The sequence below is a fragment of the Hyperoodon ampullatus genome, assembly GCF_949752795.1.
Source record: "Hyperoodon ampullatus genome assembly, chromosome: 3".
Taxonomy (NCBI): Eukaryota; Metazoa; Chordata; class Mammalia; order Artiodactyla; family Ziphiidae; genus Hyperoodon; species Hyperoodon ampullatus.
Window position 1 is genome coordinate 64,119,696 of NC_136916.1, and position 13,871 is coordinate 64,133,566.

At 45.4% G+C, this 13,871-nt stretch overlaps 1 protein-coding gene across 1 annotated transcript; it reads left to right on the forward strand.

Moving 5' to 3' along the window:
• Nucleotides 1-8,988: 8,988 nt before the first annotated feature.
• SCAMP5 (secretory carrier membrane protein 5) lies at nucleotides 8,989-13,611 on the forward strand (the record flags this gene model as incomplete). The annotated part of the gene is given in 5 exon segments (XM_079699720.1): nucleotides 8,989-9,006; nucleotides 9,010-9,068; nucleotides 12,504-12,605; nucleotides 13,034-13,151; nucleotides 13,417-13,611. Coding segments are annotated over 5 exon segments (492 nt in total).
• Between the last annotated feature and the right edge of the window lie 260 nt (nucleotides 13,612-13,871).

Here is a 13,871-nt window from a genome sequence, read left to right on the forward strand (position 1 = left end):
ATTTTGCAGTTGAAGAACTTTGGTTTGCAGAGGCCAGTCATTGCTGCTCCCCTCCCCCCCAACACAAGTATAAAGGCTAAGCCCTGCTATAAGAGCAGAAGAGCCTGGAACCTTCCATTCTTGTGACCTCAGCCTCCTCTAGCCCTCCCAAGCCTAAATTCTCTCTGGGCTAACCATGTACAAACAAGGCAGCCTTGCTCTGTGCTCTGGCCCTGAGTGCTGGCTTTCCCACCATCCATACTTTGCTACACTGACTTTTCTGTAACCATGGGCACACCTTTGGGAGACAGCCTGGGACCAGACGGGGGTCAGGTAGGAGCCAGGCTTAGAGCCTCCTTCCTTGAGACTCCTACAATCTAGTTATTGCCCACTCTCCCCCTGCCTCTCTTCTTTGTTTCCCTGGAGGACATCAGTGCTGGACCACAGTCTCCCTTTCCACATCCCATTGTCTCATGGAGGGCAGTGGCTCCTTTGGCCACCCTTTCTACCAGCTACACCTGAGTCTGGTCATCATTGGCATGTGGCCACCTCCAAAATCTTAAACTCCAGTATCATTCTCTGACCACAGTCCAATTTCTGCTTTACCTACTTTGGGACCTCAAGGAGACCTCAAGTTCTCTGACACCTCCATTTTCTCTATCTCATGAGCATGACACCTTCTGTGTCCTTCCTGGACTCCATGGTCCAGGATTTTAACCATTCTCTGGCTCATACCTTCAGTGACCATGCCACTTTGCCTGTGTGTCCCACCCCAGCAGCAGACCCCCCAATTCTGGATTCTACACTCAGAATGTGGAAAGCTTCTGGTGGTCATCACATACCAGGGCAGTCTGGTTCTGCTTCCGTGGAGGGTCTCCAGCCTCAGCTGTCCCTCCATCACTTCTAGAAACCCCGTTCCTCTTCCCATCAGCTCTCCATTCTATTCCATGGGAGGAGTATTCCAAACTTGGACTATTATCCCAAAGCCCTTTACTCATGGAGAGGGTTAGTTGCGGGGGGGGGTTGTATGTGGGAGTTGGAACCACACTTATGTTTCTCTACTTCTTGAATCCTAGTAGAAGGAGGGCTCCTAATCTAACATGCCCGCTCTGTGCTATGGGTGCTGGCCCTACCTATCTCCTGAGATACCAGTGTCTGTCAGCTCTTTCCCCCTCTACTGTATCTTCAGCCTCTCCACCGTTTTCCTTAATAATACCTTCCTCCCAGTCTCCTATCTGGAAAAACCTTTCTAACTGTATGTCTTCCTCTAGCTGCTGTTTTAAACCTATGGCTTTGTCTCACTAGAAAAGTGATATATGACTGTTGCAGAAATTTTAGAAAATAAAGATAAAAGAAAGACAGCAAATAACTTGTAATGTCACTATCAAGAGATCGCTACTATTAATCCTTTAGTGTATGGTGTTTCTTTGTTGACACTAATATCCTCTATGTTATATTAAAGTCTCAGCTGAGTTTTTTGATTAAAAAAATTTTTTTTAGGTCTTTATTTAATTTGTTACAATATTGCTTCTGTTTTTTTAAGTTTTGGTTTTTTGGCTGCGAGGCATGTGGGATCTTAGCTCCCTGACCAGGGATCAGACCCACACCCCCTGCACTGGAAGGCACAGTCTTAACCACTGGACCGCCAGGGGTGTCCCTCAGCTGAGTTTTTTTAAAGATTAGTCTGCTAGACTCGTTCCTCTTCCTCTCCTCATGTTCCCTCATTTCTGGGCAGCTGACCTCTACCCCACCACTTCCTGAAGCTGTGACCTCCTAATTACCAAATCAGCCCATGTCACACCTGACCACTCTGTGGCCACGGATGTTGTTGACCTGGTTGACCAGTCATTCAAAAGGTTGAGATAACCTGTATTCATTGACATTAAACATTTTCATGAGATATTGAGTGGAAAAAAACAGGTTATAAAAGAGCGTGTATAAAATGATCTCATTTTTGTCATATATGCTTATGTATACATAAAAACCAAAAACCTAAAGGTCAGACTGTTAAAGCGGTGACCACTGAGAAGGTGGATTTTGGAAGAACTTGTATTTTCTACTTTATGCACTTTGATTTTTTTTTAACTTGCAGATATTTTTATACATGTTACTAAAAAGCAACATAATTTCATTTTATTAAAAAAGAAACTTTGAGGTTATATTTTTTAGAAGGAGAAGAAGAAGAATAGAAATCTTCAGTGGCTCGCAAGTCTCAGGATAAAGCTCAAATCCTGCTCATGGCCTTCAAGGCCAGGATGACTGGCCCCTCCCACCTTTCAACCCTATTGTTGCCTTTTCTTCCTTCCTTCCACTTTGGACTTTATCTGTGTGTGCTCTACTTCTTTCTGTCCCTTGAATTCACCATGCTGTTACTCTCCTGACCTTCCCTTTGCATGTGCTTTCCTGGTTCTTTCCTTTCCTGGCAAACTCTTATTCATCCTCCAGGATTCAGCTCTGATATCGCTTCCTCTATAAAGCCCTCCCTGGCTTTTCCAGGATGGACCAGGGAGGTCCTCTGTGTTCCCCCAGCTTTGTGTACTTGCTCTCCTGGAGCACCTCTCAGGCTGTGGTGTAATTGCCCCTTGATTTAGCTGCATCCTCTACTCTTGCCACCTCACTTTCAACTCAAACGTGTGTCCCCTATTACAGAGAAAATTGAAGCAGATACGTGGGACGTGCACTGTCCTTTCCAAGGCCTCAAACCTCCCCCATCTGCTTGTGTCATGTTCTCCTTCCCACCTGTTAGGATTGAGGCTTGTCCCACCTCTTTGCACTGGACCTCATGCTTCTCCCCCTTTCAGGGGTTTGCTCCATTAATTAACCTCTGTCTCTATTGTAATTGCACCTCTTCCCTGGATCTTTCACACCTCTAGCTTATTAACATCCTAAACAAACAACCCTCAGACATAGTCTCCCCTGGACCCCATAGCCCACCCAGGTAGTACCCTGTCTCTGTTCTCTTCCAAGGCAGGCTTCTTCAACGTGCTGTCCACACCTGCTCTCAGCTTACGTGTTCAACTATTTAATTTGGCTGCTACTACCCCCTTCCACCCCTCCCCCCAACTCCCAGCTACCACCGCCACCAAAGTAGTCCTTGCTGGGGTCACAGGTGACTTGCTGTTGTTGAGCGTACCGAACATTTTTCAGTCCAGCCCTTTCCATGCTGGACCTCTCAGTGGCATCTGTCATATTTGTCCACTCTCTACTCCTGGCTTTGGAGACTTCACACTCTCCTGGTTTTCCTCCTGCCTCATCAGCTGCTCCTACTCATTCTTTGCCAGCTCATCCTCTTCTGCCTGACTTTTCTTTTTTTTTTTTTAAACAGGTAATACATTTACCTGATTCATAATTCAAAAAGATGTCCTAAATTTCATCAATTCTAAGATGAACATTTTGATATTTCCGAAAACATTTTAATGTCTGTGTCTTTAAGAGTTTGGCATCTTATCATTATAAGTTGGTGGCATTTTTTTCTTTCTTTTGTTCAATAAGATAATGATCTACCTTAAAATTGATGGTGTCTTGGATTTGATGGTATAAAGATACATAGTAAAAATTTCCTCCCTCCTACTGCCCTACTCCGCATGTATTCAGTTCCTCTGGCCCCCAGGAACCACAACTATTTTTTTCTTGATGTCCTACTAGAGATTCTTTGTGCATATATTACCAAATGCAACTGTATATATCCCCCTCCTGACTTAAAAGTATTTATTTATTTATTTTTAAAATTTTATTTTATTATTTTTTTAAAAATATTTATTTATTTATTTGGTAGTGCCAGGTCTTAGCTGTGGCTCACCAGCTCCTTAGTTGCAGCACATGGGCTCCTTAGTTGCTGCAGGCGGGCTCCTTAGTTGTAGCTCCAGGCTTCTTAGTTGTGGCATGCAAACTCTTAGTTGCAACATGCATGTGGGATCTAGTTCCCCAACCAGGGATTGAACCCGGGCCCCCTGCATTGGGAGCGCCAAATCTTACCCACTGTGCCACCAGGTCCCTTTATTTATTTTTATGAAGTATAATTGCCATACATTATTTTCAAGTGTACCACATAATGATATTTATACAACATAATATTTGTATATATTGTGAAATGATCACCACAATAAAACTAGTTAACATCCACTGCCACACATAGTTACAGAATTTCTTTTCCTTGTGATGAGAACTTTTAAGGTTTACTGTCTTAGCAACTTTCACATATGCAGTACAGTGTTGTTAACTGTAGTCACCATGCTGTACCTTACATCCCTGTGATTTATTTACTTAGAACTGGAAGTTTGTACCTTTTGACCCCCTTCACCCATTTCACCCAGCCCTCAGCCCCCGCCTCTGGAAACCACCAATCTGTTCTCTATGGATGAGCTTGGTTTTTTGTTTGTTTGCTTTTTAAAACTTTATTTTGTTATAGATTCCACAAATAAGTGAGATCATACAGTATTTAGCTTTCCTTGTCTGACTTATTTCACTTAGCATAATGCTCTCAAGGTCCATTCATGTCACAAATGGCAAGATTTCATTCACCAACCTTTGGTATCTCATCCTTCTTATAACAGCCATTCTAACACATGTGAGGTGATATCTCATTGTGGTTTTGATTTGCATTTCCCTGATGATTAGTGATGTTGAGCATCTTTTCATGTACTGATACACGTTGGCCATCTGTATGTCTATTTCCCCAACTTTTTATTTTGAAAAATTTCAAAGCTACAAAAAGTTTAAAGAACAGTGCAATGAACACCTGTACTAGGGTACTTCACCTAGATTCACCAGCTGTTAACATTTCGTGACATTTGCTTTGTCTATCAACATCTCTGATTTTTTTTTTTTTTTTTTTTTTTTTTTTTTGCCGTGCCTCGTGGCTTGAGGGATCTTAGCTCCCTGACCAGGGATTGAACCCGGGCCCACAGCAGTGAAAGCGCCGAGTCCTAACCACTGGACCACCAGGGAATTCCCTATCTGATTTTTTTGCAGAACCATTTGAAAGTAAGTAGCAGACAAGACACTGTATTTCTAAATATGTCAGCATGTTATCTCCTAAGAACAAAGATATTCTCCTATGTAACCACAACACCTAAGAAATTTAACATTGAACAATGATATCTACTGTTCAGTCTATATTCAAATTTCTCTACTTGTCCTAAAAATGTCCTTTATAGCTGTGATTTAAAAATCCAGGACCAGTCATTGAAGTTGGTTGCATGTCTCTTTAGTCTCCTTTAATTTAGATGAGTCCCTTTACCAATTTTTATCTTTCACGACATTAACGTTTATCTTGGAGAATTTCCCACAGTCTGGATTCGTCAGATTCTTTTTCTTAATAATTATTTTTAGATTAAAGATTTTGGCAGTAATACTGCATTGATGATCTTATGTCCTTCTGTGTGTATCACATCATGAGGCACATAATGTCCTTTTGTCCCATTATCAGAAATGCTAAGTTTGGTAACTTGGTCTGCCAGATCCTCTCATTATAGAAGTACCTTTTCTCTCTTGTGATGAATAAATAATCTGGGGGGTGACACTCAGACTGTGTGACTCCCCTCTTCCCTAACCACCTTCCACCCAGTGGTTTAAGCAGCCATTTATAATCCTTACCTGTATCAGTTCTGCATAGGGGTTGCAAAATAATGATTTAAAAAATTATGTCATTCTTTCTATATTAGAACTTTTCTTTCCCTCCTCCCTTTCTTTTGTGTATTATAGTTCACTTATGCATTCTCCTCAGTGTGTTATGATCCATTACTGACATTACTCATTTTTTCTCCAGCTTTTTATTTTGAAAACTTTAAACTAAAGTTGAAAGAATGCAAGGGACACTCATATAACTTCGCTCAGATTCACCAGTTGTTAGCATTTGCCACATTTGCTTTGATTCTGTCTATATCTATCCATTCATTATTTCTTATTTTTCTGAACTATTTGAAGCAAGTTTCAGATATCACGATACTTTATCCCTAAGCACTTGAGCACATATTTCCTAAGAAAAAGAACATTTTCCTACATAACCTCAATAACATTATCACACCCAAGAAATGTAACATAGACATAATAATATTATCTAGAGTCCATATTCAAGTTTCCTCTGATATCCCAGTGTTTCCCTCTTGAACCAGGATTCAATCAAGGTTTACACATCAGTTTTTGTTGCCATGTAGCTTTTATTTTTTTTTTAATATTTTATTTATTTATTTGGCTGCACCAGGTCTTAGTTGCGGCACACAGGATCTTTAGTTGCAGCGCTTGGGCTCTTTAGTTGTGACATGTGAACTCTTAGTTGCGGCATGCACGTGGGATCTAGTTCCCTGACCAGGGATTGAACCTGGGTCCCCTGCACTGGGAGTGCAGAGTCTTATCCACTAGACCAGGGGTCCCCAGCCCCCCTCCCCCATCAGTCTGCAGCCCGAGGCCTGTTAGGACCCGGGCCGCACAGTGAGAGAGCGAAGCGCCATCTGCCGCTCCCCATCGCTTGCATTACCGCCTGAACCACCCCCACCCCCCTACCCCTGCACCTTGCATGGAAAAATTGTCTTCCGCGACACTAGTCCCTGGTGCCAGAAAGGTCAGGGACCGCTGCACTAGACCACCAGGGAATTCCCCAACAACCTTTCATCCAGTGAAAGATTTAGCGGCCACTGAGGATCCTTGTCTGAATCAGCTATTACATTCATGATTGCAAAATTAGGAGATTTTCTAATTCTGTCACTCCTACACTTAGTGCTAGCATTCTTCTGAAAAGAATAGCTTTCTTTCTTCCTTCCTCCCTCTTCTTTTTAAAAATAAGAGTGTCACTTTGGACTCATGGATTATTTTTTAATAATGTTATATTACTGTCATTATTTTTCATGCTCTTAATTCTCCCAAATATGGCTGGTGGTAGCTCCTTCAAACTGGTGTCCTCTTGACACCAATTAGTTGAATTCCTTCTTGCTTCTGGCACCACAAGATGTTTTAAGCTAATGTTGTATTTCCTTGTCCTGGCTTGGGACCAGCCACATATTTTTAAAGTCATGAGTTCATATTGATGCCTCCAATTCAAATCCAACATCACAGGACTCTGTCTTACCTTCCTATATTCCATATTCTGTCTCCATACCTAACACTGAGAACCCAGGTTCCAACAACATGACACATTCTCTCATATGCTGTCTGCTACAGTTCACATGACAGAGTTTCAGAATCATCACACTAGTACCAACAGTAACAGTAAACCTGCTAAGATTTCAGATTTCTTTCCAGTTGTTTTTGCTCTTGAGATATATCCCTCTAAGAGAACACAGAGTACTGAGATGAAATCACTTGGCTAATTCTTTTTCCTGTGTGATTGTGTTATCAATTCACAGTATAGATAGCTTCATTTGTTTTTGTTTATTTCAATTTTAATGGTTCTCTCCAATTTCTTTTTTGTTTGTTTCTGTTTTTGGCAGCATTTCAAGGCTTGTGGGTTCTTAGTTCCCGGACCAAGGATCAAACCCAGCCCCGTGAGTGAAAGTGCCAAGTCCTAACCACTGGACCACCAGGGAATTCCTTGCTTTTTCTACTTAACAGTATGTCCTGGAAATCATTCCATAGCAGTTCATAGAGATCATCTTCATTCGTTTTTACATCTATATATTACTCCATTGACTGATGTACCATAGTTTATTCAAACAGTTGCATTTAGGTTGTTTCCAACATTTTGCTATTGCAAAATGGTGTCATGTTGAATAACATGTATTTGTTGTTTCTTACTTGTGGGTAAATAACTAGAAGTAGGATTCTGGGGATAAAAGCAAAAAATGTTTTTATTCTCCTCTCCCCTCCTTTTTTTTCTTTTTTTCAATATGAAAGGTAGCATAAACTATTCTATGTCTTGCATTTTTTCAACTACTTATAATAGTGGAGTTCTTTCCATATCAGTATTTTTTTTTTGACAGATTTTATTTATTTATCTATCTATCTATCTATCTATTTATTTATTTATTTTTGGCTGCATTGGGTCTTCGTTGCTGCTCTGTGAGGTGGGAGCTGCCTCCGGTTCATTCCACCATGGAAATGTGAGATGAATCCTGCTCCAGGGAGTTTCCAGCCTGTCTGGGACTAAGAGAAGGACTAGGTTGGGTGAGCCATGATCCTCAACCTTCTCTGGCTCTTTTTCCTTCCAGTTCAGGACAAAGAGAAGTGGACAGGCCGCTGGGCTGGCTGGTGCCATCATGTCAGGTAAGGAGAGGGTGGGCCACTTGTGTAGGATGTAACAGTGAACTTAGGGTAGGGGTCCCTTTACGCCCCCTAGTTTTTGAAGGTCAGGTTCTTTCTGTCCTCTTGCCCCTGGATTTCCCCTGGTTCCCCATGGAGGCCTATTTATCCAAGACCCTCACTGTCTAGCCCTCTGTCAGACCTCTGACCATGGGGACCAGGGGTAGCGCATCCTGATGCTCTGGTCCTACTGTCTGTCTGACTGATAAGTGGCATGGGTGGCTCAGTCTCCATCTTCTCTGTCACCATTACTCTCTAATACTCTGAGACCTTTTCCTTCTGGTTTCTGAGTTGTCTGGTTTCCAAAGGCTCAGAGCTGGAGGGACCTGTAGGGACTATCTAGTTTGACCCCCACCCCACTGGATAAACTGAGGTCTGGAGAGGGGTAGTGACTCACCCAAGAGCATGAGTGTTGGAGTGGAGGCTAGAACCCACGTACCCAGACTCACCATGCTGCTTCCTCTATCTGGAACTGGTCCCCCACTGAAGAGGGTGCTGCACCCCTGATGGACAGTGTTTATTGTTTTTATTCTTCTGAGAGACAGTGACACTGCCTCAGGGCTACTTTGGGAGACCTGAGGCAGTGGGGATAGCTGGGTGGGGATAGCAAAGTGGCCTGTGCCCACAGGGGCCAAGAGGGCAGCCCAGGCCAGGGAAAGAGTGATCATATTGGATCACCAGGGAGGGGAACGTTCAGGGTGATACCATATGATGTGCCTCGCCCACAGAAAAAGTGAACAACTTCCCACCATTGCCCAAATTCATCCCGCTCAAGCCATGTTTCTACCAAGACTTTGAGGCGGATATCCCTCCTCAGCATCTCAGCATGACCAAGCGCCTCTACTACCTCTGGATGCGTGAGTGCTGTGGGATGGGGGTGGGCCATAGCTGGGGAATGGGGGAGGGGGAAAGCTGGCGGGTGCTGGGCATTGGGACGGGGTCCCCACAGGCCCGGTGTCCTTCAGCCTCACTTGCAGCATCTGTGTGGGCCAGTAAGCCTTTCCCTCCCTGACTCCTGCAGGCTCCTCTCCTGGGCCGACTCCCCAGCTAGGCCTCAGTTTCCCTCAACCTCCCATCTAGGCATCTCCCCATCTCCCAATCACAGAGCAGCTGGGTGGGGGTCTCTGTCTGCGGTGTAATTCCTCATTTCTTCCTCTCCTTCTCCTTTTCACTGGAGTAGTTTTCCAGGGAACCTCTGATGACTGCCTCAGGATTCTGGATTTGGAGAGGAATCCTCCCCTCAAAGCCTCATTTTTCTTGCTTTCTCTGGAAAATTGCTCAAAAAGAACATTCAGCTGGGATTTAGGAGATATGGGAGGAGGCTGGGCTTGTCACTCCACTTCCCAAGTGGCAGGTTCCTCATTTATAGGAAAGAGGGTATTGTCTCAGTGATCGCTGTGGTTCCACGTAGCTCTGTGTTGCGTCTAGAGTTTTAATGTTCTAAGATTTTGAGGTTGAGAGTTTAAAAGCCCCAATTTCTCATGGTCTGTGGCAGTAGAATAATTACGGCCAGGGCACTAGATCAAGTGAGCTGGAGAGAGGTGGGACTGGGAAGAGAGATGTAAACCAATATAAAAGCAGTTTAATGTCTGTTCTATGTAAAGAGCAAATAAAATCAGTGAGAACACCAAGGTTCCAGGAAATCTGGGGGCAATAAACAGGGATGGAGGAAATACAGCTGAAACTCACAGAAAGAAATGCTTACCCTCAATGTGAGGGGCCCTGAGAAGGGTGTACCTTCACAGGTGACAGCGTTGTCAGGCCCGACTTGGGGAGCACTGGCCCTGGGCTCTGGGGACTCTGCCCCTGAGAGGATCTCATCCAGGAGCTGGATTTAAGGGCTATAAATATCTTCCTAAGTCCTCACTAGGTGCCCGCCAGATGCTGTGTTCCCAAGGAAGTGTATATAACCCTTGAGATGCTTCAGGGTTCTATTCAGAAGCCAAGACCATAGATACCTGGCTGTTTGAGGCCAAGATTAAGCGTGCCTTCCTTTATTTACTCAGTAAGTCTTTGTGGGGCCTTAAATGGACTCAGTCTAATGTTCGAGGAAAGGAGCACCCTTATGTCAGATGGCCTGGGTGTGTGTGAGTGACAGCATCAGATGAGGAGACTTGAGGTCCCTGCTGGCTGTGACTCAAGGATACAGTGATTCCGAGGTTCAGCTAGATTATGTGGGCACAGAGGAGGGGGAGCCTGGGTGTCACTCTCAGGGAGCTTCTAGTTTGGTTGATGGGCTGGGATTTGTACTTGGGGAAGCATGAGAGTGCCCAAATGTTCAGGAGGTCAGAGGGATGGGAGATGAATAAGGCTGCAGTAGTGAAAGAAGGCTTCTTGGAGGAGGTGGCATAATAGTTGTCTAAGAAATGGATTAAAGAAAGACAGATCCCAGCCACTGCTGCCTGCCCTATTTAAGTGTGCAGCGGATGGTACAATGGCTTAAAGAGATGTTACCTTTTACTTTCCCCTTTTCATGCCCTACCTTGCAAGAGAAGATGGAAGATGGGTTTCCTGTGCCTTGGGCTTGGTGATTGCTATGGGTCTGGGATGGCCAGGGGCTGAGGCCATTCTTATAAGGAGAAATTCTTATAAGGAGAAGAGCATTTCTCCCAGGCTGAGGCTTTGGGGCCCTTCAACAGGGCTTGCTGGGCTGAGGCTCTGAGTTTCTGATCTGGAGACTCTGTTCTCTGGATTTCTCAGATCCCCAGGAATGGGTGTGGGAAGGGGTTGGTCTGAGCTCCCAGTTTTCTTTCTCACAGTCTGTACTCCCTGTGTGTGTGTGTGTGTATGTATATGTGTGTCTTGTGTACCTGTGTGTGTGTATTCACTGATGTGACTTGTGGGTGTGAATCTGTACAAATGTGGTTTGCATGTGTGTTTGTATGTGTCTTCATCTTTCTGTGCTTGTGCTGTTTGCCTGTGTTTGATTGTGGGTCTGTGTTGAGTTGTGGGGGATGTGTGTGTGTCTGGGTGCTCATATATTTCTTCATGGGCCTTGGTGTCTGTGTGTGTGTCTGGTGTCTGTCTCTGTGTGTGCATGTGCTCCTGGGTCTGCAGTGAATAGCGTAACGCTGACCGTGAACCTGGTGGGCTGTCTCGCGTGGCTGATCGGAGGCGGGGGAGCTACCAACTTTGGCCTCGCCTTTCTCTGGCTCATCCTCTTCACACCCTGCTCCTACGTCTGCTGGTTTCGGCCCATTTACAAGGCCTTCAAGTAAGTGATGGGTGCTGAACCCCAGCTCCTAACCCTGTCTCTTTGCCCATCTCCACTGTCTCTTCTCTACATATTTTTAATTTTTTTTTTTTTTTTGCCATCCTGCAAACTCACTTTCCCTTTGTTTACCCTCAACTCAGACTGCCAGGTAGGATTTAGGCTTCCTGAGAGCTCTAGGCTGGGGTGAGAGGGCTGGAAGTTAGAACCTTTCTCTTAGTTCCTTCCTTCCTCACTCTTCCCTTGGGTGGGGGCAACATAGAAACCAGGCCTGTTCTTGTTTACCCTTCCCCAGGCAGCTAGCTGCATGATAAGTTTTGCCAATGGGGCCACCTCTCTTGATGGAGCTGTCCATCCTTGTACCCGTAGGGCTAGCTGATTTGGCGCCAAGTGGACCATCTATCCACGTGCCAATGGAACAAGCCATCCATGTGCCACTGACACTATGTGCTAATGAGGGCATCCAACTCTGTGCCAAAGGGATTACCCACCCATGTATCAGTAGGGCTAGCTGTCTTAGTGCCAATGGGTGTCTGCCTTGTGTCAAGTGGGATTTTCAATCTTTGTGCCAATGGAGTGTCCCTCTCAGTGCCAGTGTGCTCTCAAATATCTTTGCCTATTGGACCCATCCATGTATGTGCCAATTAGGCTATAATCTTGGTGCCAGTAGTCTGTCCGTTCTTGTGCCAATGACACTTTCTATCTTATGGGACCATCCATCCATGTACCTAGATGTCTTGGTGCCAGTAGGGCTGTCCAACCCTTTGACAATGGGTTTGTTTATTCCTGCCACAGTGGACCCATCTATTTCTGTGCCAATGGGGCCAACCATCCATGTACCAGTGAGTGGTGCATTCATAAGGAGATCTCTCCCTATATAATGTTGTACACACAGGCCTAACACATGGAAACTTGCAAAGATCATGGGTAAACGCTGTCCTATTTTGGCCTCTTAACTAAGGCCTTTAAATGTCTTCTCTCTATTGTGTACCCACTTAAACTTGGAAGGACTTAGAAGTCTTGAAGGCAGGGAAGCCCTGGCTCTCTACCCAGGTGATGGAAGCCATCTCCTCTGTTGCAGGACTGACAGCTCCTTCAGCTTCATGGCATTCTTCTTCACCTTCATGGCCCAGCTGGTCATCAGCATCATCCAGGCTGTGGGCATCCCAGGCTGGGGTGTCTGGTAAGAGACGGGGTGTCTGGGACTGACCCAGGGCTAGCAGGGTGGCACCTGGGGTGTGTCCTTTGCTTACTTCTGTGGGCTAAGCTGCCTAGCCTGTGGGAACACCATGAGTTATTGGAAGTGTGAAAGGATTCAGGATAGTTTATAGTAAACAAAGCCATAGCATCAGAGGGGAATGAGAACCTTGCAGTGGTTTTTAGGAGTGCTGAGGAGTATCAAACATGAGATTAAACTGAGGGAAGGAAGCCTTATGTCTGAGGAGCTTGTTTCCTGAGCCAAGGGTTCTTTCTGAACCACTGACACAGGCCCTTTGCATCCAATGATATCGTCTCTCCCTGTGACAATGAGACGGTCCCTTACTCTAGTGGGGAGGCTCCTGGGTACCCCTCACCATGCAAGGCAGCCCCACAGCTGGCCTATTTCTGCAGCGGCTGGATCGCTACCATTTCCTTCTTCGGAACAAACGTTGGCTCAGCGGTGGTGATGCTCATTCCCACGGTCATGTTCACGGTCATGGCTGTCTTTTCCTTCATTGCCCTCAGCATGGTATGTGGTCACCTCAAGGGTTAGAGGGTGGTGTTGGGGAGGGACTGTGATCTGTAACAACCCTTCTCCCAAGTTACAAGAGGACCCAGGGGTCTTCCAAGGGACTCACTCTGGAATGGCTTGGTGGACTTTGCTGCCAGTGCACAGGGCATGGGTGGGAGGGAGGACTGGCTTTTACGGTGACTTTTCTCTGGCTCCCATGTCTTTTCTGGATGGGCTGCCTCTTCCCTTTGATTAACCCTTCCTTGTGCTCCTCATTCTACAGGTTCATAAATTCTATCGGGGCAGCGGGGGGAGTTTCAGCAAAGCTCAGGAGGAGTGGACCACGGGGGCATGGAAGAACCCGCACGTGCAGCAGGCGGCCCAGAATGCAGCCATGGGGGCGGCGCAGGGTGCCATGAATCAGCCGCAGACTCAGTATTCTGCCACCCCCAACTACACATACTCCAATGAGATGTGAACGAGCCAAGCCTACCAGAAGCTGGCTGTGGGCCGGCGGAACGGGGGCTCAAGCCACACGTTGTGGTGACCAAGCAGGGTTCCCCCTTCCCTTTTTCTCCTCCTCCACTTTGTACAAAGAATCAGATATACATATATATATATATATATATATATATATATATATATGTTTATCTTCTCCCCCACACCCTTGGATTCACGTGGAGCTGTCCCGTGCGGTGATAGCTGTGTCTGTGTCCCCTTGTGAATGGTGTGCAGTGA